This window comes from Leuciscus leuciscus (assembly GCF_965113295.1).
Source record: "Leuciscus leuciscus genome assembly, chromosome: 2".
Taxonomy (NCBI): domain Eukaryota; kingdom Metazoa; phylum Chordata; class Actinopteri; order Cypriniformes; family Leuciscidae; genus Leuciscus; species Leuciscus leuciscus.
This window is the reverse complement of record NC_138726.1, coordinates 4,988,547-5,014,459: the sequence shown is the minus strand read 5'-3', so window position 1 is coordinate 5,014,459 and position 25,913 is coordinate 4,988,547. Positions and strand designations below refer to the sequence as shown.

General features: G+C 37.1%; 1 protein-coding gene and 1 long non-coding RNA gene across 12 annotated transcripts in view; one reads left to right on the top strand and one right to left on the bottom strand.

The window, feature by feature from the left end:
• The window catches only part of myo9aa (myosin IXAa), a 174,376-nt gene that overhangs the window by 59,530 nt on the left and 88,933 nt on the right, over positions 1–25,913 (top strand). For all 11 annotated transcript variants that reach the window (XM_082160882.1, XM_082160891.1, XM_082160888.1 and 8 more), the window contains exons 3-5: positions 20,155–20,249; positions 20,365–20,427; positions 24,431–24,530. In XM_082160882.1, coding sequence (XP_082017008.1) covers positions 20,155–20,249; positions 20,365–20,427; positions 24,431–24,530 — 258 coding nt within the window. The remainder of the gene's footprint in view (positions 1–20,154; positions 20,250–20,364; positions 20,428–24,430; positions 24,531–25,913) is intronic.
• Positions 4,698–5,613, bottom strand: LOC309492214. Its single transcript, XR_014203469.1, has 2 exons — positions 4,959–5,613; positions 4,698–4,877 (listed from the first exon to the last, which is right to left on the bottom strand). It is a non-coding gene; the product is annotated as an uncharacterized lncRNA (long non-coding RNA).

Here is a 25,913-nt window from a genome sequence, read left to right as displayed (position 1 = left end):
ATTAATTGGCATGAATAATTTTCGATCGGTAACACATTTTATGCAAATATACATAAATGTACCATTTGACTACTTAATTCCATTTTCTACTAAACACTAGCTACACTCTAGCAACCATCTTGGGATGCACTCCCACATAGCACTGTACGTCTGTAAGATGTCTGCTTAAGATCTGGAAAACATCTGCTGTAAATACATCTGATAAACATCTTGGAGCAGTTTTTCATGCATTCTAAACCATAAACATAAGACATCTTATAGATGTCTATATGACATCTGACAGGAGACGTCTCAGAGATGTATTGCAGATTAAACACTCTAAAAGAAATGCATCTCGCAGACATCAAATAGACGTCTCTGAGACGTTCATGTGCTATCAGGCTGATATTATTTATTAATGAATTATTATTAATTATGGATCAGTCTCTATGGATTTTGTCTCTAATTATTTAAACACTAATAACTGGCACCCAGATAATCCTTGCTACCACATAGGAACACTTAAACTATACCACTATTGAAATTCTGGCGGATTTTATGTGCCAATCATTTATTTCTTGTTTTAGCCTATAACAGAGACATTGCCAATATTATGAATACAGTACATTTTCCCTCTGACATATTCTTTTGAGAGGCGTTTAAAGTGTTACATCTTTAAATGCCATAATTACAATTCCATTAAGTTAGTGGTAGATAATGATCTAAATCTTAAAATAGGCATTACATTGACCAATAAATATCCAATAGCGGCCGATACCGATCAATAATAATAATAAAAGAATGCAGATATTGGTCATCAGTTAATATTTAATGGACCTGGGCCAACATTGAACCAATGAACAGTTGTATTTTTATTAACTTTTACAATAACTTAACTTTCTGTACTTACAAATTCATTATAAAACCTTATAATATAACAATAATTATTATTAATATTAATATTTATCCATAATGTGACTAATTATTCTATTAAATTACTGATATTTTGTATAATTAAAAATAAAGTAATTAAAATCTACAATAAAATTAGGCATCATAATTTTGACCTTTTTTTTTCAAAATTATATACATTTAAAGTTAGCATTAAAGGTAATCTACATCATGTAAAAAAGGTGGAATTGAGCGTGAACAATTTAACATTTATTATCAACCAATACTGATAAATTAAGAAATCCTAATTATAGGTTGATGACCTTTATGGTATGAATATATACTGTACAAACACAACAACACTTGGTGGCAGTGACTTCTGGGTCTGATCTGTTGTGTAAATGCTGCTGTGTCAAAACAAACAAACTATTGTGCTCGTCCTTGTAATGTCATGTGTAACATTGAGCACCATAAACCATTAGTAGAGACAGTATGGCAGTGTGGTGCTGTTCAGCTGTCAATAACAGATTGGTTTATTGATGCATTAGCAGAGAACACAGTTCCTAATAGCCTTCGTCTTCCGGTCTGAAAAGACGGCACCGCTCATTTCTGATTAATGGATTGTTAGAAGCCAGAGCTTTATCGGCCACACCGCTATCTGTTCTCTTACAGTTTGCAAAGCACCCATAAAACATTAGTATTGATTTCGTGCTTGTATGAGCCAGTGTATTAGTGTTGTATAGAGCTGCACCATTCTGGGTAAACTGAGAATCAATCTTTGTTTAAAACGGAGATCATGATTCTGAACAGACCACTGAACAAAATAGCTTGTAATTTACTAGAGGTTCTGTCAAAATGTTATTTGCTGCAGTTTATTAAAGGGATACTCCACTTTTTTTGGAAATAGGCTCATTTTACAGCTCCCCCAGAGTTAAACAGTTGAGTCTTACCGTTTTCGAATCCATTCAGCCGGTCTCCGGGTCTGACGGTACCACTTTTAGCATAGCTTAGCATAGATCATTGAATCGGACAGGACCATTAGCATCTCTCTCAAAAAATGACCAAAGAGTTTCGATATTTTTCCTATTTAAAACTTGACTCTTCTGTAGTTACATCGTGTACTAAGACCGACGGAAAATGAAAAGTTGCGATTTTCTAGGCTGATATGGCTAGGAACTATACTCTCATTCCTGCGTAATAATCAAGAAACTTTGCTGCCGTACCATGAGTCCAGCAGGCGTAATGATATGACACAGCGCCTGAAAATAGGTCTAATAGGTTAGACAAACTGCTGGACTCATGGTACGGCAGCAAAGTTTCTTGATTATTACGCAGGAATGAGAGTATAGTTCCTAGCCATTTCAGCTTAGAAAATCTCAACTTTACATTTTCCGTCGGTCTTAGTACACGATGTAACTACAGAAGAGTCAAGTTTAAATAGGAAAAATATCGAAACTCTTTGGTAATTTTTTTGAGAGAGATGCTAATGGTCCTGTCCGATTCAATGATCTATGCTAAGCTATGCTAAAAGTGGTACCGCCAGACCCGGAGATCGGCTGAATGGATTCGAAAACGGTAAGACTCAACTGTTTAACTCTGGGAGAGTTGTAAAATGAGCCTATTTCCAAAAAAGTGGAGTATCCCTTAAAAAAAAAAAAAAAAAAAAAAAGTGAATTTTAATTTATTTATTTTTAAAATCAGTTTGAGAGAATAATAATGAAATGACTCACTCTTAAAGTCTTCACGTTTCATTACTGGATGATTCAGGGTTTTTGAACAAATCTCTTGAATTAATGATTCAATGACAAATACACTTTTCAAGTCACTTGTCGTATGATACCATCTTTATTTTAAGTATGAAGTCACTTTCAAAAGGTGATTTACTCTATTTTGATCGCTTACATAGACATCAGTGTTTATATCCGAACTATAAACTTTAATCCCAGTACTACTTTGATAATTTGAATGATTAAGACAAAAATAATGATACTGTGTGGTTGAAAAGGCTGTTTATTCATACATGATAAATGCTCTTTCTTATCATTTATGAATCTGATTTTGTGTGTGTTTGAAGTGAGATCACCATCTTTTGCTTTTTAACTCAGTCTGATTTAACATCTTCCTAATTTAAAGATAATAGATTGGTCTCGTTCATAGAACGGCCACTTTATAGTAGTGTAGTAGTCAACTACCACATAGCAATACTTTAAAAACTAAACCACTATTGAAATTCTGGTGGATATTAAATGCCAATAATTTATTTCTTGTAATTTGTCTTGTTTTCGCCTATAACGGATACATATATTATGAATCTATATACATTTTCACTCTGACATACTCTTTCGAAAGACTTTTAAAGTGTTATCTTTAAAGCCATAATTTATTAAGTTAGTAGATGATGATCTTAATCTTTAAATAGTCATTAAATTGACCAATAAATATCCAATAGTGGCCAATACTGATCAATAATTACATTTTATTTTTTATTGAATTATTGTAATACAGAAATAATGATACTGTGTGCTTAAAGGCTGTTTGTGTAGATGTTTCTACACAATAATGTGTATTTATACACATTATTACATTTCTTTTTACAGTACATTTCTACACATAAATGTTTCAATACATGATAAATGCTCTTTCTTATCATTTAGGAATAAGATTGCGTGTGTTTGAATCGAGATCGCCATCTTTTCAACAACGGTAACAGGAAACGGACAGTTTTTAACAACATTCAACTAGGATAATGTGATTTCCTCATCTTTGAGGAAAGCTCTCCAAGAAACCTCATGAAGAGCAGTGAGTATTCGGCGAGTTTTCCTGTGGTCCCTGGATCTGAGGAGCGCAGATCGCTCCTGTTACATCGCCTTGAGGAAACACTACGCCATTGTTTGCTGAGGAATTCACAGGGAATTTTGTGTCCAAAAAAAAAAAAGGAGGCTAAGCTTCAACCGGACCCCCCTCCATTGTGTATTATTCACGTTTCGTCACGTTTACCTTTTTGTTTGGGTCACAAATGCCATTTTGCATCGAGATGCATTTTTAATTTTGAGAATATCACTCTTTAAAAATGTGGCCTTTTGAGAAAATGACTCCATAGGCATTAAATCCTGCCTCTCACCCACTTAGGAAACAAAATACTCTTACATAACAATGAGTCAAAAGTTCAGTTTTAATTCAGAGACTATTGGATTGTGCGTGTTCTTTTTTTCCGGTGGCTGTTTTCCTCACATGACTCTCTCTAGATGCTTCAGGAATTAGAGAATGATCGTTGTTGAAAGCTACACGCATGCATGCATACTTTGACTCCTGCGAAAATGCTGTACCTTTAAAGATGTACGAAGTAGACTTGTCTGGATGAATTCATTTAAAATGCATTTAAAAAGCAATTTATATATACTGTGAATTTTTGTCCTGACAAAGTAAAAAAAAAAAGAAAAAAAAAAAGGATAAAATAGATTTTAGACAACAATAGAGAATAGACTTTTTGATTAAAGGGGTGGTGTAATGCCCTTTTCACAAGATGTAAAATAAGTCTTCGATGTCCCCAGAGTGTGTATGTTAAGTTTTAGCTCAAAATTCCCTACAGATATTCTTATATAGCATGTTAAAATTGTCACTTTTTGAGGGTGAGCAAAAACACACCGTTGTGTGTGTCCCTTTAAATGCAAATGAGCTGCTCTCAGCAATTTCTTTAAAAGCAAATATCTCCCTTTGCTTTGAACTTTGAGCATTGTAACTTTGCAGATGTTGTTTATGCTCAAACAGCAACATTACACACTAACTAAAGTTAGAAAAGTGAAATCATAATCAACCACCCCTTTAAAAATATATATATATACAGTGCGTGCAGAATTATTAGGCACGTTGATTTTCTGATCATATTTTATTCCCAGGCACATTTTGCCAATTCCAAACCATATTAATCTTAATAACTACTATTAATTTTGTATTTAATCATTTATAAGTGATATATATTTGTTCATGAAGGCTGGAAATGAAAAACGCTTTATATTCAGGTGTGCAGAATTATCAGGCACGTTTTCTTTTACAGATAAAATAAGCCAAAAAAGAGATTTAACTAAGACTGAAAAGTCCAAAATTATGAAATGCCCATGAGAAGGATGCAATACTAATGCAATACTAGAGATTGCAGTTAAGGCATGACCATTGGACAGTGAAATGCTCATTGGGTCAGCAGGGTCAGACAAATACAGGTGGAGAAGAAAAGACACACGTAAACTGCAAAAGAATTAGGAATTAAGGTGAAGAATTAAGTGTGAAACCATCAGGAACCCTTTAGTCTCCAGCGCCACCAGTTTCCAGAACTCCAACCAACCAGAAGAGCAAAAGTAGACTTGACTCCTGGGAAAATGCGGTACCTTTAAAGATCGAAGTAGACTTGTCCAGATGAATTAATTTAAAATGCCTTTAAAAAGCAATTTATATATACTGTGAATTTTTGTCCTGACAAAGTAAAATAAAAAAAAAAAAAGGATAAAATAGATTTTAGAGAACAATAGAGAATAGCCTTTTTGATGAAAAAAATCTATAAAATGTGGCATAATTCTGCGTTGTATAGTCCATCAGCCCTGCCATATTGACCAGCTAAATGATATGGGGTTAGAACTGTTGCATTTGTCCAAATAAATAGATTGAGATTCACAAATAAATAGATTAATATCCACAAAGAAATAAAGAGTTTCACAATTTATAAAACTCACAAATAAAATGCATATATATATATATATATATATATATATATATATATATATATATATATATATATATATATATATATATATATATTTAACAAATGTGTTTTTTCAAATGAATCTCTTTACATTTGTTTGTGGATCTCAATCTATTTATTTTGGAATAATGCAACAATTCTAACAATTAAAACCCCATAAAATGAGATCAACATTGCACTTGAGATTTTGAGAATGTCTGTCAGTCGTCATCAGACTCGTGTTTTTGACAGCAGATGTTTGTGGCCTCCCACATCCCGGCTCGGTCATCAGCTGCGCTAATTTTAGGCTCTTTGCATGTCAGGAAGAAGGACTTGCAGGCCTTTCAACGCAGAGACCTTGATGGGACTCTGACATAAGTTTCCTCCCAAAGCTTAAAAACAAACTCAGCAAACCATCTATTAAGCACTTCTCAGATCCTCTGTGCACCTGCTTTGAAAAAAATCCTTCTGTAAATCATCAACAAAGCATTCAAGCTCTCAGTATGAAGTACTCCTGAATGAGGGGCTGGAGACTCTGTTTACACTGTTTCTTTACCATTAGAATGACACAAACGCATCCGTATCTGTGGTATGTGCTGTTGTAAACTGGGGATACTGAGCCTTTAAATAGTATTTGGACAAGGTGCTTTAAAACAATGAAAATGAAAATGTTGTTAAAGTCCCCCTGTGGGGAAAATCAAGCTTTTAATGTTGTTTGTATGTCTATGTGGTGTTTTTAATGTGGTTTAAGACGAACCATGTGTAAATTCATAAGTCGACTCCATTGCTGAGTATTTTCTGCTTAAAATTGCAGTGAACCAAAGACAGTCTCAAAAACACGCTTTGAAATCGCTGGTGTTTCTGATGTCACAAACTACCTTGTAACCAATCAGATCAACGTGTGATCATCAACCAGTGGATCTCTGAGCTGAGTGAGTGAGTGGAGGGCAAGGGTGTCGAGTTACATTCAAGATATTTTAAGGCATGACCATTTTTTTTCAAGGAAAAAACATTTAAATATGTAATTTTGATGATCAAAGATTAGTTTTAAGGGATTCAATTATCGACTACAGGAGGACTTTCATTTACTCATGTTTCTTTCTTCCATCACCAAAAGAAATGTTTGGCAGAATGGCTCTTTGCCATGCAATGTTGATATGGTCATGCTGCATAAAAGACACAAACACACAAAAAAAATACCATAAAAGAGTTTACATTCTGTAATAGTGGCTTTTTAAACGTGGCTTAGTGGGTTTATCAGGGTCAGTGGCGCTGTTCCCAATAAGAATTAATCCAAATAACTCTAGAACTAAACATGAGTTAAGAGTTTAAAAAATAAAAAGTTGAGTTAACTTAAAAAATAAAGCATCAATCTGCAAAGCATTTTTGAGTTTTCTCCACTACAGTAGTTGCAGTCGTGCCAACTAAGTTACTCATAATAAATAACCAAAGTTTGTATTTGTATATTTTTTTTATAATTTTTTTTGTAATCTCAACCTTTTGTACATCAGATAGTTCTGTCATCCTTTAAAAAAAATAGTGTCTGAAAACTTCAGTCATGAAACTCTAGATGGCACAGGCTGATCGGTCCTTTACATGCAATCTGCAAGCAATGACATCATCACCGCATGGGACGAGCTGATTGTCCGTTGCTGATCCTGCAGCCAATGAGATTGCTTGCTCAACATTTAAATAGTCTGGTTCAGTGTTTTCTGTTGGCTAGTCTTTTCTGAGCTCCTCCACGTCCCCAGCTCCACCTGCCTAGATCTGCTACAGGATATGTATATAAATGTATAAATCCTGTATATGCATATATAAATGCATATCTTACATGTTCACAGCAGCGTATGTGAATATTAGCAGTAGCAAGTCCATACTTGCTCTGCATCACTCAATCAACAGTAGCAGCAGTGGAGCAGATCTAGTTCGCCAATACCAGAGCCATAGAGAGAGAGAGTTGCGACACTCTTTGATGTCGCCGCTATGGCTGTCACATGGTTCATGTAAGCCCCAATAGTTCCAAAACGTACGCTGGCTGTCATGTTCTTCTATGGGACAGACAGCAGCGATTGCATTATTGAACTGTAAATATAAAATAAAACACACACCCAAGTACTTTTTCAGCTGTTATTGCATTATTGCATTTTGTTAATGTCAGTTTTGCATTTGGAGATAAGTTTTAAGCTATATTTTTGGAGGGAAAAGCTTAGTGTTCATGTTCGCATGGGTAGTAGCACTGGCTTTAGCGGCTCTAACTTGACTTTTCCATATCATTCATCAGATGATGGACGTCTCATGATATTTATTTTAGCACAACTGGGCAGTATTAGGCTATTGATTCCCGTGATTTTGCTTATAAATTTTGATTCAGCCATTAGCCTACCTTCGTGATCACGCAAAGAGGTCTGCCGTGGCGGTCCGTTCAGAATTCGCTTAGAAGCTAGCTCACTTCTTCTGATGAAAGTGGCCACCCCCAGGACCACAACGTGAAACATGATCATGTTAAGACTAAGAATATTATTTTAAGATTAAGGCCATACACATTATCAAAACTATAACAGATTAAAAACGAATTTAAGCATGGCTGATACAAATGAAGGTTTTCAAATAAAATATTTTTTATTAAACAATGACAGACAACAAAAATGTGTGCTTGTGTGAGTGTGTGTGAACAAGAAAAACAAAAACCAGGGGCAGGTGATCCATGAAACAGACAGGACTGGTGATGGCCATAACAATGCTAAAGGTCCAGCATTGTTCTCACAAGCCGCTTCACTCAAGACAATAATAACATAATGAAAAGTTAGTATATCCCAAAAAATTAAATTAAATAAAAGTTGCTATAAAGGTGGTAGCAATTCATTACCGAACTCTTAGCTGACGAAGTCGCGCTAGCTAACTAACGTGCAGGCAGTGCTTGAAAATTGGTTGAAACAACCAACATAAAATATAAATAATTACGCTGTGCATGTACAAATGAAGACCAGTATAAGCATCGCAAAGGGCCTCTGATACAATATAGACAGTTGACAATTCAAAAGAGGTCGATATTTCGGCAACTTAACTCTGGAACAACTCGACGCGCAGCAATGTAAGTGAATGGTGTCCAACGCCCAAATGACAGTGTTTGGAACTATTCCGATCTTCATATCCCGGAAGTAGGCGGTTAAAAGCGCCGCCATTATTTACAACGGAGGTCTATGGGAGTGTCGCAACTCTCTCTCTCTATGGCTCTGGCCAATACCAAATACATTGCCATATTAAGTAGCATTGCTATATTCAATAACATGTTAAAATTGGTCATGATTGAATTCTATATTACAAAATAAAACCCCAAATGTGCTCATATGGGTTGACGCATTACGAACTGATAAACACAAATCTTAGATGAGTGAATTTAGCCTCAGGATAGTAATAATCAGTGACTCAAAGCTTTGTCTCTGTGTATTGTTGTTGCCTTCAGACTGAATCATGAAATAAACTCATCACACATGCACCTGTTGGAAACTATAAAGGTGTGAAGAGACTCTAAATCCCTGAAGGATACAGAAAACCTGATTACTATGTCCTTGTCCACATTGAATTTGTTCAATGAAACATTTGTAAAGTGGCTAAATAATATTTAAACTTTGGATTCGAACAAAATATGTGGAAGACTGAATCATAATGTATGATCTCGCTTCACACACACACACAAAAAAAGACAAAGTTTCCTCCCTTTTTTTAAATCAATTATCCAGCAAATGCAAAAGAACAAGTGAGCGTTCTGGTTCCTGGTCATTGGGACACCGGTGATCGAGCAGAAACTCAAACTCGGCTCTTGTCAGAGCGTGTGTTTAAAATACCAGCCACACCAATGAACTCTGAATAGACTGCTATCACAGGGAAGTGTGTTTGTTTTTCTGTGTGTAAGTTTAGGAGAAAGAGGTATTTAAAGAATAGGCACACTTTCTCGTTCTGTTGCGTAATTGTGACTGGATGAGTGGAAGGATGTAGCTTTCAGCTCGGGAGTCGAAGGAAAGCAGGCGAGTTTGAGCCGCCACTCTCAGACCAATGAAAGATAAGAGACTACACTTCCCTGCGTGTGCTGAATGAGGGACGTCGTTATACACCCAACCTCGATTCATTCATTAGACATTTCAGTTGGGGATGCATGATATATCGGCATCAGCCAATATATGTTATCGTTATCGGCCCAGTAAAAAATATAGCCAAGATATTAAAGCTGAAATTTATTATTTCCTTCAGCTGAGACGCTTCAGTTGTGCACTGTTCACCATGTTATAATTGTGTGCTTGGGACATTTAATGGTGAGACTTTTGTTTTTGTAATCAGGTTATATAAAGATTTGGATTTATCGGCCGATATATCGGTTATCGGCTTTCAAATACATAAAGAATTATCAGTTATCGGTATCGCCCAAAATGTTAAATATGGTGCATCTCTAATTTCAGTTGTATTCGACTCTTGGTGATTCTTTGGTGAATTTTCTTGCCGATAAGTGTCTAATTAATTGAAATCATGACACTTATACAATTTAAGAACAATTTATTAAAAGTTTTAATATTTCATTAAAAAAAAATTGAGCATGAAATCATTTTATTTTTTAAATTGAATTCATAAAACTTCAACAATTTAATAATTGATTACAATATTTACAATAATAGGGCCATTTGAAGTGTTAATTTTTAAGAAATCCTGTGTTCTCAATTTTTATGGGGGATTTATGATTTAATACACATTTATAATAAAAAACGGTGGTAATCGAAGGCATACAACATTAACAATTTAGGCTAATTAATCTTTTTAAATGTAATCAAAGAAAAAAAATAACAATCTGACTATTTGTGTCAAACAATGTGCTGGACAACTGAGGTTTACTGTTAAAATAAATACATGTAAAAAGTTACATTTTATTATTATTACTAGTAATATATTTCTGTCACAATTTCTTCAAAAACTTTATTTTGATGGGTTGTCATGAACATGTTGAGTTTCTTTGTGACATGAAATGACGATAGCTTTACTTTAATGAAAGAAAACAACCAAGATATCCATGAAATGAAACCATGCCAGTCATTCACACAAAGAATATGCAGACGTCATATTTAAGTAGCGATCTTTTTGCGCTTTAATATTCACAGACACTAGTCCATAACACCATCTGATTAAATGTACAGCCCTACTTTTTATTAATTATTCTCAAATTTGCCAAAATTTCGAAACATTCCGTGTCATACTATAATTGCTACACGTAACTTCTTTTTAAGGACTGGATTCTGTTCATGTTTTCCACACAGTGGAAATATAGGCCCCTGAATGTGCTGATTTTCTGCTTTCTCTGCTGTATTACTGAACAGTAGGCATTAAAGGGAATGTGTGACTCAAGAACACAAGACTGATCATCACTCACAGGAACACAGACCCTCGTTTCACATCACGGACTAATTGCTGCGAGGCACTAATGCTTAGACATGGACTGCTATTGAGAGCTGAGTGATGTCATGAGGCATCATATGTCTCAATCCTCTCCCAACATTTGTTCATATCTTCACTATAAATTGGACAGTTCAGTGTCTGAAATCGTATTAGATGAAGCACTTTTAAAGCTATTGTAAAATAGCTGTAATACTTGCATCTCTGTCTGTTGGACAGTGATTGAATTCTGTAATAACATGTGTCCTAACCATAGACTGTAAAAAATATGGACAAAGCGTCTGTGACGTCACCCATAGACTTCTGAAGAAGGGTTTTGAGGCCGTTTATGGGGGGTATGGGCGGCGGCATATTTCAATACAAATGTTCAGAAAGGATAACTTACAGGTATGATGTGTTGTGTCAGATCATGGCCGAGACGTAAAATTTCAGGAATTCCACTCGGCGCAGCCTATGCTCGTTGTCAGCTGTCAATTGCGCCCTTATTTGTCATACATTTTATATCTAAATACGATCTAAACTAACGAGTTAGAAAAAAATTCACCCCCCTCACAGTTGTCAGGCACTCAGAACCTTTCGAAAAATACAATAAAAGTCCATGGGACCAACCTGTAAAAACATGAATTTTATGCTGTGAAAACGGACATTTTAACATGGAGGTGTATGGACATTTGCTCCCTTTTGGGACCTTCCCCTAGCGGATTTTCGATGTATTGCAGTTTTTCGCACTTCCGGGTAGGCTTCATTTTTCAGATTAGAATATTGCCGCTTGGTCCTAACCAGACGCGATGCGATAAGATTCCAGCGACAAATAATCTGTCTGTCCACACTAGACGCGACTGCGAGATGCGTCAAAACCAATCAAAACCCACAGCCAATCAGAACAACATGTGGGCGGAGTCAGCCAATCAGAACAGCGTGTGGGCGGAGTCTCGCGGCACCAGAGAGTAATCTCGACGGCACTCGCAAGAAAATGGATAAATAGCTGCATAATCAAATTCACAAATATTACACCATTTAAACATTATTAAAAATACATAGGCTGAGTTACTAAAACTATCTTTGTCAAAGAATACGCTTGTTTGTTGACAGTTTGAACGTTCTTGTTTCCATTTGTTTAATTTCAAGATCTGAGGTGAATTATCCATTGTTGCTTTTACAGCTACAAAGCTGGAGCATTAAATGATATTCAGGGTCACATTACACGCTTTTAACATTAAATAAAGCACATAAACAATACCTGAGATTATCATCGCCACAGTTTGTGTTTGATGTTCCAGCGCGACGTCGCAGAAAAATAGAAACCGTTTCTAAAATATGATCGGCTCGTGTCGCCGTCGCGGCTGGATAGGACAAACACTCTCATTAACATAGAGAAGAGGCATTGTATCGCACGTCGCGTGTAGTTAGGACACGGTGTGAGACTTGCTGTTTCTTCCTGTTTTCGCCAGGTTTGCAGATGACTAATCTGGATGCACAGATGCATTTGCGTGCCAAGAGCATCACATACATACTTGATGCTGGCCGATGTCAGATGTGTGAAGGTTTAACTCTTAATTGCATCCAGCGTTGGGAGCTTTGGTGGGGGGTTATATAATTATGTAGCAGACGTAGATGCCAGGGTTTCTGCAGTGCAGACGTCTGGGTTGTGTCCCAAATCTATAGGTCCCAATCCCAAAGACCCTCTCCATGTTGCTGGCAGATCCGGAGAGAAACACAGGTGCTGTGCTCTCATGTGTTCGTTTATAAAACTCTCAGCGTTTGCTCTGCAAGACATATTACGATTTGTAGCTCAAGACAATTAATTGAACGATTTCTTTGACATTTATCTCATTTAAGTGCATAATATATGACTTGGGAATTCAGTTTACATGCATCCAGCTTAGTATACTGTATTTAAGGGGAAAATAAAATCTTTTCACCCCAAAATTAAACTTCTGTCACCACTTCTATTACTTCTATGATGTGTTTTTTTAAAAGAGAGAATATTAAAAATATCTTCATTTGTGTTCAGAAGATGTACAAAAGTTTTATGGGTTTAGAACAAGCCAAAGAGGGCAAGGTTTCAACTGAACTAAGCTATAGATTTTAAACGCTTACATTATGTTCTCGCTCCGTATGCAATAAATGCACGTTCTTAAATGAGCGAGGGTTTCCTAGCGAATTTCATCAGGGCAGTATTTTAATATTAACGCTACAAGTAAATATGAAGATACATAATTATGAATTTGATAGGTAATTCACACCTTGATAGTAGCCTATGCAAACATTTCTGCCCGTTTTCGCGTATTGTCAGCCTCTGCTTTTCTGTTACAGATTGAAGCGCGTGACACACCGCGCTGTTATTTTCAAGGAAGAATAGACTATTGCAAATTTCTGGTGTTATTTTTTAGATTGTTTGGGGCATCCTACAGCCCTTCATCAAACCTTTCAACACAGAATCCACCTCAGATTTCTTTTTATCAATGCACAAATTGTAAAAACAGATTAAAGGGGTGGTATAATGCCCTTTTCACAAGATGTAAAATACGTCTTTGTTGTCCCCAGAGTGTGTGAAGGTTTAGCTCAAAATACCCCACAGATATTTTTATATAGCATGTTAAAGTCACTTTTTGAGGGTGAGCAAAAACGCAGCGTTTTGTGTCTGTTCCTTTAAATGCAAATGAGCTGCTGCTCCTGGCACAGGGGGCGGAGCTACAACAGCTTGTGTCCTTTTACCTCACACACACATGCACTGAAAATTTCAAAAACTTTTAGCCTTTTATGTTCAAACTGGAGTCAGACAATGATGGAGAGACTCAAGAAGTGACAACATGTAGAAGCAACAAGCATTTCCGAATGGTTAGCTGGTGAATTTATGTAGCTGATGTCTAGTTATCTTCAAGTCATTGATTAGCATATTCTGTCATGATAATCTATAAATCGCGTTCCCGGGGGCGGGGTTTATGTAAATTCTAGTAAATTCTGTCACTAACCCATGAAGAAGCTTGTAACGCAGTTCAGATGTTATGGGAAGGAGGAGGCGGGAACCGGCGAACATTCAAACATATTTAATGATAAAAATAAAACCAATACAAAACGAAAGTAAAAGACAGCAGCCCCTCACGGACGACTGCTGTCACAATAAAATAAAACAAAACACAACACAAGTTCAGGCCTGTCCTCTCTCGCTCTTCACTGTCGTCGCTCCTCCTTTATGCTTCCACTCTTCCGTGAGAGATACAAGACCGGTGCGTCGTGCAGGTGTCGCTCATCAGAGTAATCACGCCACCTCTCGTCCTGCTCGCCACAAAGCTCATTGTAGTCCCTACCAGCCATTTGTTGTAGTCCTTAAAGCGATTTAAAAAAGAAAGAAAATATCTCCCTTTGCTTTGAACTTTGAACATTGTAACTTTGCAGATGTTGTTTATTCTCAAAAAGCAACATTACACACTAACTAAAGTTAAAAAAGTGAAATCATAATCAACCACCCCTTTAATACTATCTGTTCCTAAATTCTGATTGGGTGGGCAAGGCAGGCGTTTGGGTGGGCTCAGCCTGGTCACATACAGCAGCCGCTCCCATTACAACAACTGACTGCATCCCACAGATAATATAAAGACACTCAGGAGAATTGACTCCATATAGACCGTTCAAAACACTCACACACTCACACACCCAGCTCTGTAGTGCAGCCGTTCAGGGCTTCCTTTTGTGTCTTTGCGCTGTAATCCAGGAAAAGTTTCCTATTTTTGGAGTGGGCCAAACGGTGAGTCATTTAAAGTGCAGGACATGCGTCTGAAACCGAAAGAGGAAAGGGGAATGGGTGCTGTTGTAATTTTCTAGACACAGTCCATATGGCATAAAGGTGATGATGGAGTGCCAAAACATTTGGAAGACGGGCTCATTCCTTTTGAGACTGATTTATAAAGCGCAGTAAAACATCATACCCAGATATGCTGTTTTGTGTGTGTGTGTTTGTCTGTAAATTAGACGATCCACCAACTTGACCCTCCATGTACCATCTGATGTACATTGCTCACAAAAAGTCATGGATTTTCTCAAAACGGGTTGATTCAATCTAATTGGCTGGTTTCACACTGTTTTCAGGAGTCAAAGTGTAGCATTTTAACAGTCTACCAGGAAACAACAATCCAATTCAAGAAAAACACTTACTAAGTGACTCAATTTAAAGGGATTATTCACCCCCAAATAAAAAAATGTTCATCATTTACTCTCCCTCAAGTCGTTCCAAACCCGTAAGACTTTTGTTCATCTTCGGAACACAAATGAAGATCTATTGGATTAAAATCCAATAGAGAGATTTCTGTCCCTCCATTGACAGTCTACGCAACTACCACTTTGATGCTTCAAAAAGTTCATAAATAGATTGTAAAACTAATCCATATGAGTTGTTTAGTCCAAATTTTCTGAAGAGACTCGATCATGTTATATGATGAACAGATTGAATTTAGGCTTTTGTTCACATATAAACTGTGTTCAGTGGTGTTAGTCAGACTAAACTCCCTTTGCTGCCAGGGAATGAACACCTTGTGACCCCGTGACCCAGTGTGGACTGCGTCGGGATGTTCGCTAACAGTATCATCACGTATTTCGAACTTCTTTTAACCCCTAACTTAGCAAAGAACAAAAAATAACTTTGGCGTGAGTAAATTGGGGCTTTAAAGTCCCTCTGTAGTCAATAATTTTATCTATTAAAACTCATCTTTGATCACCAAAATGACATATTTAAACGTTTTTCCTGTGGAAAAAATTTCTTCATGCCTTAAAATAGCTTGAATGTAACTCTACACCCTTGCTTCATTTAGTATACATGGATTCATGAATATGCTAATAAGCCCCGCCTCCACTCACTCACAACAGCTCACAGATTCATTTGACCAACTTACTGAGGTAAACGCTGCAGCGGCTGCACAATATTATCGCTCTTTACAACGTCGGAAACAACGGAATTAATATGACTAGCCTTTTTCTTTACTATGTTATCAAACAGCTGATAATGTGTTGCTAATGTTACACAAACTATGTTTCCGTTCTCAGTCTGCCTTCTAACAATCATCAGAAACGCTTTGAACAACTCAAGTCAAAACGTCAGTGGAAAAAGGCATATAGTTCATCATAACATCGTAATATATCTCATACACCTAGCCTGGAAATCCAGACCTAAATCTAAAAGATTAATGGTCTGGCGTCGACTAATGAAAATCGGCCAGCTCGAGGGGCGGCACCAAGCATGCATTTGAAAATCTCACAGCACGCAATTGGAAAACACTACAACCAATCACAACAATAACCCCCATATGCTAAGCTACTAGCGGAGCTAACTGGTAGACTCTTGCCGTATCCGGTCGGCAAAACTTTCCTTCTTGCAAAGGAAAGATTCGAGCGACGTTTTCTGTTTCTCTTTTTAGATAAAAAGCCAAGTCTAACTCGTTCATTGTTGCGGCCAAAGCCGTTTCAAACAACTGGTGTTCATCCATAGCCATCTTGCAATGTTTACTAATGACTTCGACGTCGCAGCGCTGTCGTCTTCTGTTTAGCTCGCCTCTGGCCCGCCTATATCAGATAACCCGATGTGATTGGTGCAGCTCGGATACAAGGGCATATTTAATGAGCATCGTTACTCGACACCAGAGTAACTCGCTGAGCAAATTCAACTTGTGCTCTTGCGAGAACTCTGGATTACCAGGGTATCATACACCCGCTATATTGCTAAATCTGCCTGATTTTTCATATCAACAGAAAAATATACCGGGATAACCTGGCATCTCTCGAGACTCCCCTGCTAGTTCGGTGTTAATGATATGCTAAAGCCCGCCGGGACATTGACCTGATTGGTTACAAGGTAGTTTTTGACGTCAGAAACACCAGCGATTTCAAACTGTGTTTTTGAGACTGTCTTTGGTTCACTGCAGTTTTAAAGAGAAAATACTCACTTATGAACTTACACATGATTTGTCTTAAAGCAGATTAAAAACACCACATAGACACATAAACACTTTAAAAACTTGAGACTCTCTCACCCATTGCAAACTCTTTGTGCTCCTCACATGTGTGGAGGATTAAGGTCTTATCAAACTGAAACTGTTTTGAGAGTAATTCTCCTGTGACGGCTCTCTGGCCCAGTGATAATATTTACCTGATGTGGTTCATTAGAAGACCACACGATCAGAGCGGGTTGTTGTGTGTTTGTGTGAGTGACACAATGCTGTAATGGTTTCAGTTCTCAACCCCTGAGATCCATTCAAAAGCTCTTACCCTGAACATATCACACAAAAACATGTTTGCTGAATGTTCCCCTGTGTCTTGTGCTGGGAAAAGCCACACACTTCTCATTCCTGCTTTTGATGTCATTTTATTCCGTCCATATGTGTCAGAGTATTTCAGTAATTGTGATGAATTTGGCTACTCAGTAGTTTATTCACTCCTTCAATTCTCCAATGAGATCAAGACCTTTATCTCAAGACAAAAGCCCTTTGTGTGTTTGTTTTGTCTGGAGGATTTGCCGCTGCCAGTAAGAAGCAAAGCATGATGAGAAAGCCTTTCAAAACGGGCCTTTCGCAACATTAGCCTTAACGTGTTTATTTGAGCTAATATTGCACTCTTTAAATTCCAGCCATATACTAACATTAAAATAGACATTTTAAGGCTAATATTGTAATGCCAAAGAGTGGTTTGCTTTACCACATATCATACATATAATGCTTCTAACCACAGGTCGAGAGCTTTAATTTCAGCCACACAACTTTGCGATGCTTTTTGCAAATGTTCGTTGAAACTATGGTTTTGGGATAATGGTTGATAACGGTTTGCTAACCAGTGGTTCTGGGAAACTCGCTCCTGTATGATATGTAGATCTCAGCAGATTTTAATGGCAGCCGTTTCTTGCAGTAACAGGCCTGCTAAGTTCATCCTCACTATTATTCTCTCCAGGTCTGTTTAAAGTTTCTTTGTCTCCAGAAGGCCTATGATAGACGTCAAATGTTGCGGTGTCTTCTGATTTTACAGGCGACACTTTAACGGCTGAGTTTTGTCCTCGTCTGACCCCTTTTCCTGGAGCGTCCAGGCCTCTTCCATTTAGCGTCCAAGTACCCTTCATTAAAGGAGTAGTTCTCTTCGGAATTAAAATGTCCTGATAATTTACTCACCCCCATGTAATCCAAGATATTCACGTCTTTCTTCAGTCGAAAAGAAATGAAGGTTTTTGAGGAAAACATTCCAGGATTTTTCTCCATATAGTGACTTCAATGGGGTCCAACGGATTGAAGGTCCAAATGTGAGTTTCAGTGCAGCTTCAAAGTCTAGACACAATCCCATCCGAGGAATAAGAGTCTTATCTAGACAAACTATCGGTCATTTTCTAAAAAAAATAAAAAAATACACATTTATATACTTTTTGACTTAGTCTTTGCATGTTCGCTTTGTAAACACTAGGTCTGTACTTCCGCCTACGTCACGCTTGACCTTTCAACGAGATTACATAATGTGTGGCGCATCACAGCTAGTGCAAGACCAGCATTTGTGGTTAAAAAGTATATAAATATTTATTTTGTTTATAAAATGGCGGATGGTTTGTCTAGATAAGACTCTTATTCCTCGGCTAGGAGACTTTGAAGCTGCACTGAAACTCACAGTTGGACCCTAAAAATCGTGCAATGTTTTCCTCAAAAACCTTAATTTCTTTTTGACTGAAGTAAGACAGACATGATTATCTTGAATGACGTGGGGGTGAGTAAATTATCAGGAAATTTTAATTCTGAAGTGAAATACTCCTTTAATATGTCAGAGGAGTAACTGTGCAACATCCACTTGATGTTTGGCATGTGCTGTTCATCATGATGGGCTAAATAGACTTTTCCAACACGTGTTCCAGAGACCATTTGTAAAGTTATCTCCGTGTTTGACGTAACCTTTCCTAGACAATTCAAGACATTACTTAACATAGCTTGTTAGCTGCGTCACGATGGGTGTGTGTGAGCACAGACTGTTACAGTAGCTCATGGCTGTCAGCTGTGTGTCGGTGGTGCCGCCTTGCATTTGTCCTTTCTTCCCCTGAGAGCCATAAAACCCCTCTCTGAAAGTCTGACTCTCAACAGGGCGGTGTATGTGTGTGTGTATCTGGCTGTGAGATTGACCTCGGCAGCTCGTTCCACAGAGGGATTTGTTTACATGTGGTTTAGCTACAAATAACGAGAGCGTTCATGTACAATACTGCCCTGTTTTTCAATAATAGCGTCTTGTAAGGCTGTGAACAATCTTCAGTTGCGCTCACAAATACATAGGCATGTGCTTTGTAGAGCTTGCAGAAAGAATTCCATGTGCGGTTCATTCTCAGCCAATAAGATTCCATGTAGCATTTGAATTGGTCAGTCGGAAGTCTATTCTGATTGGTTCATAACTTTTGACAACGTTTAATCCAGAAATGAAGTGAATTTATTTCTAGTGCAAGAACACGGAGAGATTTGCGAGTGCACAGGACACGGTTTGAGCGACAGCAACAGTATCTGAGCGAGAGAAGAGGCAGTTTGTAAGAGAGCACTGTATATTGGAGAGCGCACGTCCAGTTTTGAGCAAGCAAAGGAGATTCGCGCTCGTGCATCACTTGCTCTTGACATTTGGCATCAAAATAATGCCATATGTTGTTAGTGATTATACTTACAATGTATGTTAAATAAAGTGTGTGTGTGTGCGAACCATTTTTTGAAAAATAAATTTTAGTGTTCCTAAAAATGTATGTTCCAGGGGACTGTTGTAAAACCTGTTGCATTATTATTTAAATATTTTTTTATGACAATTTAAGTTTGTAGTTGCAATTAGTGGAATATGGAAAAATTATGATATAGGCCTCAAGGACTGTTATTTAAATTTTAAAGCATGTATATTGTAATACTTGTTTAATACTCTTTAATGTAGCTGATTTAAATACTATACAAGCGTTATATATCAAAGGGGCTTCAGTTGAAAATGCAGTTGAAAGTTAATGAGAAAAGAATAAAGTTTCAACTGAAGCCCACTTTGACAGCATATTTTCTGTTATTAATTCTTTTACATTCATTCATTCCATAAATTGATAATTGTCACCTCTCTTATGCTGTTTATTTTCCCTGTGTTCACAGGCGTTTGGCAATGCTAAAACGGCCCACAATAACAACTCCAGTCGTTTTGGGAAGTTCATCCAGGTGAACTACCAGGAAAGTGGCACTGTTAGAGGGTAAGAGCGACAGGTGTTCCCATTTGCAGTGCTAATAATGAATAATAATAACTATAATAATAGCGTGTAGAGAGGTCTGGATCCCCTGTCTAATCTGTTGTTTGTTCTTATCCAGGGCATATGTGGAGAAATACCTACTGGAGAAATCCCGGCTCGTCTATCAGGAACACAATGAAAGGTAGGGAGATATTGATGATTCGTTTTGTACTCATTTAAACTGTTAAAGGGATACTTCACCGTTTTTTCATATTAAACTATGTTATTCCCTTAACTAAGACGAGTTGATACATACCTCTATCGTCTCAGTGCGTGCACTAAATCCCTCTGTCTTGCGGCGAAACTTTGTTAGCCCAGTTCATTTAATATGGGCCAAGCAGAGAAGCTACCAAACACCTCCACGTTTTCCCTATTTAAATACAGTTACTCGCGAAGTGTAACTCGACCTAGGACGGTGACACAAAACAAAACGTTGCGCTTTTCTAAGCGTGTAAAATGGATAACTATTTTGTATGGCGGAATACCATAGCAAGTGCTTGTAAGCACTTCGACTTGGCGCAGTAATATCTTCACTAGAGGGAGCGGGGGCCGGTGAGAGGATTTTTCACGAGTGAAGATATTACTGCGCCAAGTCGAAGTGCTTACAAGCACTTGCTATGGTATTCCGCCATACAAAATAGTTATCCATTTTACACGCTTAGAAAAGCGCAACGTTTTGTTTTGTGTCACCGTCCTAGGTCGAGTTACACTTCGCGAGTAACTGTATTTAAATAGGGAAAACGTGGAGGTGTTTGGTATCTTCTCTGCTTGGCCCATATTAAATGAACTGGGCTAACAAAGTTTCGCCGCAAGACAGAGGGATTTAGTGCACGCACTGAGACGATAGAGGTATGTATCAACTCGTCTTAGTTAAGGGAATAACATAGTTTAATATGAAAAAACGGTGAAGTATCCCTTTAAAGGGGTGGTATAATGCCCTTTTCACAAGATGTAAAATAGTGTGTATGAGAAGTTTTAGCTCAAAATACCCCACAGATATTTTTATATAGCATGTTAAAGTCACTTTTTGAGGGTGAGCAAAAACGCAGCGTTTTGTGTCTGTCCCTTTAAATGCAAATGAGCTGCTGCTCCCGGCACAGGGGGCGGAGCTACAACAGCTTGTGTGCTTTTACCTCACACACACATGCACTGAAAATTTCAAAAACTTTTAGCCTTTTATGTTCAAACTGGAGTCAGACAATGATGGAGAGACTCAAGAAGTGACAACATGTAGTCAACATTTCTGAATGGTTAGTTGGTGAATTTATGTAGCTTATGTGTAGCTATCTTCTAGTTATTGATTAGCATATTCTGTCATGATAATCTATAAATTGTGTTCCTGGGGGCGGGTTTATGTAAATTTTAGGGTTGGTGATGTCACTAACCCAGGAGGAATGTGGTGTCCGTTTGTTGTAGTCCTTAAAGCAACACTAAGGAACATTTATTACCTTAAAATAATGTTTCCAAAATCTTATCAGTGGTTCATCAGGTCGTAACGGGGTGAAAGGCACTTCTGGATTCGCTTTGCAGCCCTATATCTGCTATAACCACACTGTGCAAGTTTGCCAAACCGGGTCGCGTTTCTGTACAAATTTGACTTGCTTTGCGTCAAGCGTTACAATAGTCATTATTTAGTTTTTCTTCGTTTCTGATGTCGCAAAACATCATGCTTTCATGAAATAAGCAACATACTCTACCTTGTCTGTGGACATCGTTCATTCCAAAGCCGGCGCTGGATAAATAGCGAGTGTGTGTGCGACGGTAGGCTGCGGTGAAATTATTTACGACGGTAATGGACAATTCCGCTTCCAACCTGTAGGGGGACCGAAGAGGAAAAGTTCCTTAGTGTTGCTTTAAAAAGCATTTTCTTTAAAAGCAAATATCTCCCTTTGCTTTGAACTTTGTGCTTCGTAACTTTGCAGATGTTGTTTATGCTCAAACAGCAACATTACACACTAACTAAAGTTAGAAAAGTGAAATCAAATCCCTTTAAGAAATGATGTCGGCTACTGAAGTGAAGTATTTTGTAAATTAAATCAACATTATTATACTAGGCTAGACTACAGTTTATTTAAACTGAGGAGAGTGTAGATTTGGTAGGAGCTCCTGAGGAAATAAATCCAGTAGTGAACATGTGGGAATCATTTCTCCACAGCGTTCAGTTTATGTGTGTGTATCTCAGCTTTATCCCGGCTGTCATTACCGGTCTCACTGGTTTCATGACATGAGGGTTTATGAAGGAAACCGACCATAATTTCCTTTTTTTTGTGACTTTGGTGTAAATCACAGCAGTCGTGCTTCAGTTTCGGGGCAGTGCATTATCTGACTGAAACCAGCTCAAGATCATGTGATAAAGTGACAATCAGTAAAGCTGTCTCTCTTTATGTCAATCTCAGATTTTGTTGTCCTGATTAGTTTTTGAACTGGTATTCAAAATAGTGCTGCACGATACATAGGAATAAAACCAATATCGCAGTATAACTTTTGTGTGATTGTAAAAACGAGTGCTTACATCAATTTGCTAGCAACCTGTCAAAGCTTGACGGTTTAACATTAAAAAAAATTAAGAAATTAAGATGCAAATATTAGTATTTGCATTTTTTTGTTGTACTGTAAAATAAAAAAGATTCTTATTTTATAGTACAACAATATAATTTTTAAATACATTTCTTATTTAGTTTAATATACTTTTTAAATAATAATCACTTTAAAAATCACAATTATTATTATTTTATACTGAATTGGGCAAAAGCAATGGAAATGCAAATAAAGGAGCTAAATAAATAAATAATAATAATTTTGCAGATTTTACAATTATTTTTATTTTGCACCAACAAAATCCCACCATTCATTTTAGAATTAATTATTTCCAAATACAGCTATTTAAGTCATCTTCTGAACATTCCTGTATTTCTTCATATTGCAATATATATGGCAATGTCAGAAAACGTAAATATCGCAATGTCAGTTTTTCCCAATATTGTGCAACCCCAGTTCATATACATTGACTTGAATGCTCCTCTTCTTTAATGAAGCAATACCTGCACATTTAAACATCAAACATGTCTCCAGTGCTTTTAGATTGTGCTCAGTACAGTATTTTCACACAGATAGACTCTTGAAACCTGTCGTGGCTTGTAAAGAAGGGATAGTTCACCCAAAAATGAAAATTATGCCATAATTTTCTCACCCTCAAGCCATCTTAGGTGTATATGACTTTCTTCTTTCAGCCAAACACAATCTGAGTTATATTAAAAATATCCTAAAAAATTCATTCTCATCACCATAATGACAATAAAATGCTAATTCTCATTACAATAATGACAATAACATCTCATTCCGATTACCGTAATGGCAATAATCAAATTCTTATTATTGTAATGACAATAAAGTCTCATTCTTTTAATCTTTTAATGCCTTCCAATTATTATTACAATGCATAATACAGTAGCAGAGCAACACTTCTTGAAACATTTCACTAATTTAAAAAAAATGTGTTGGTAAAGGGCCAATATTAATTCACAAATAAAAAACAATATGGAAAAATAATATATTATTCATTGTTAAATTAAAGAAAATCTTGGGGAAACTAAGACATTACGTAATGCTTTAGTTATGAAGAAATGTGTACCAGACACACATATACTAAATGATGTCATTTCCATGAAGGCCATTCATCAGTCATTTGCAAAAGTGAGCAGCACTCTCTTGACATCAATACATTTACCATTATATTATATCATCATAAATATCTCGCATGATGCCTTACGAGGAAGTCTTAGACTTGAAATTTAATCATTCAAGTCTCTTTCTTCTCTATCTCTTCTCCGACATATATATCTCCGGGTGAAATAGCTTGATCCAGAAAAAATGTAGGACGGGACTTGATTTTGTCCATCAGGATACGTTTGGATCATTTACTGGATGTTGTTTGCTAATTGCTGCGATCTCATGTGAGTGAAAGTTTGTTTGCCCATTGGACTGACTCCCATTGATTGGAAGAGGCTTCCCAAAACTGACCCCCGACCTCTGAGCCCTGACCACAGCAACAGGCTCAGCAGACTCAACCCCACTGCAACCCTTTAAGTATTTATAGCCAGATATATTCATACAGCGCCTGACGTTATATGGGTTTGTTCTTTTAGGAATTACCATGTGTTTTACTACCTGCTGGCAGGAGCGAGTGAAGAGGAGAGGACCTCGTTCCACCTCAAAAAGCCTGAAGAATATCATTACCTCAATCAGGTACGACCTCATCCCACTGCATGCACTGTACTCTCCATCAGCGACCTCATTTACAACCAGTGTTGGGGAAAGTTATGCATTACAATATTGCGTTACTCCCTTAAAAACTACTTGCGTTATGAGAAAAAGAAAAAAAATTACATTACTTTTGCGTTACTTTTTCTCACCTGGTTCTGGGTGTTTTATTACAAAAAGTGCTATTTTTGGCCCTTTCACACCAAAATTGAAAAAAGCCTTTCAACTAAAAACTTTCAACTTTCAACACTTACATCACCAATAAAAATTAAATATATTAAGTCATTTTTAGTAGTCAATATAAAGTACATTGATCAATAAAGTGAGATTAAATGCAAACAAATATTTTTTATTTAACGTTTAATTATTGGAGGGTTGCATAGTCTGATTTTGCATTTGACACTTTTTACTGAATCTTTTTTGTGCAAGTGAGATGAGTAAATGCATGCTCACATTTAGTCTAGAACTACAATAACCATGATGTTCACACACAACGCCTCTGCACTTATGATTGTTCTCAACATTGGGGACGAGAGAGCTGTCAGTCAATAAATGGGAAAACAAAGTAACTTGCGTTACTTGTTTGAAAGAGTAACTGCGACATTTTGTTGTACATTTTAAAAGTAATGCGTTACTTTACTAGTTACTTAAAGTAATCTGATTACGTAACTCAAGTTACTTGTAATGCGTTTCCCCCAACACTGTTTCCAGTCGCTGTTAACCTTCCTCTCAGAAGATGCGATCACAAGAGGTCAGCTGAGACACAGTGCTGTTCACACCTGGTACTAACACGCGGGTGATCACTTGCGATTGAATTTCGTTGAGAGGAGGGTCACTGATTTTATGAGCACTTCATTTGTCAGTGTGTCACTGCATGTTGACGGAAGATGTCCCGTGAAGTCATGTGCACATTCATGTTGACCCCTCAGGCCAAATATTGCACTACAAACACCAACAACAGCTTTGATTTGTCAATGCTGGCAAATGACCATGGTATAAGAGGGATAATTCATGGCTAGATTTGAAATAAACCATTTCAATGCACTCCACTTTGCATTAGGTGGAATTTTCCTCCACATCGTGCATTAAAATCGTTTAATTACCCATAGATTAACCCTTACTTATTATTATCACATTTGTAGTGATGACATCAATATTTAATATTTTAAATATCACTGTTATCATCAATACCAGTATATTGTGACACCCCTAGTCAGGACCATTGTTGCACACACACCAAAAAAAAATCAACAAAGCTTTGTTGAGAACATTGGATGGCCGCAGTTTGTGTGCGCTTTGCCCTTGTAGAGTCAGTTTTTGTCAGTCATCTGCTCTCTGAGGCCTATTGACGGATTCACTCTCACTAGG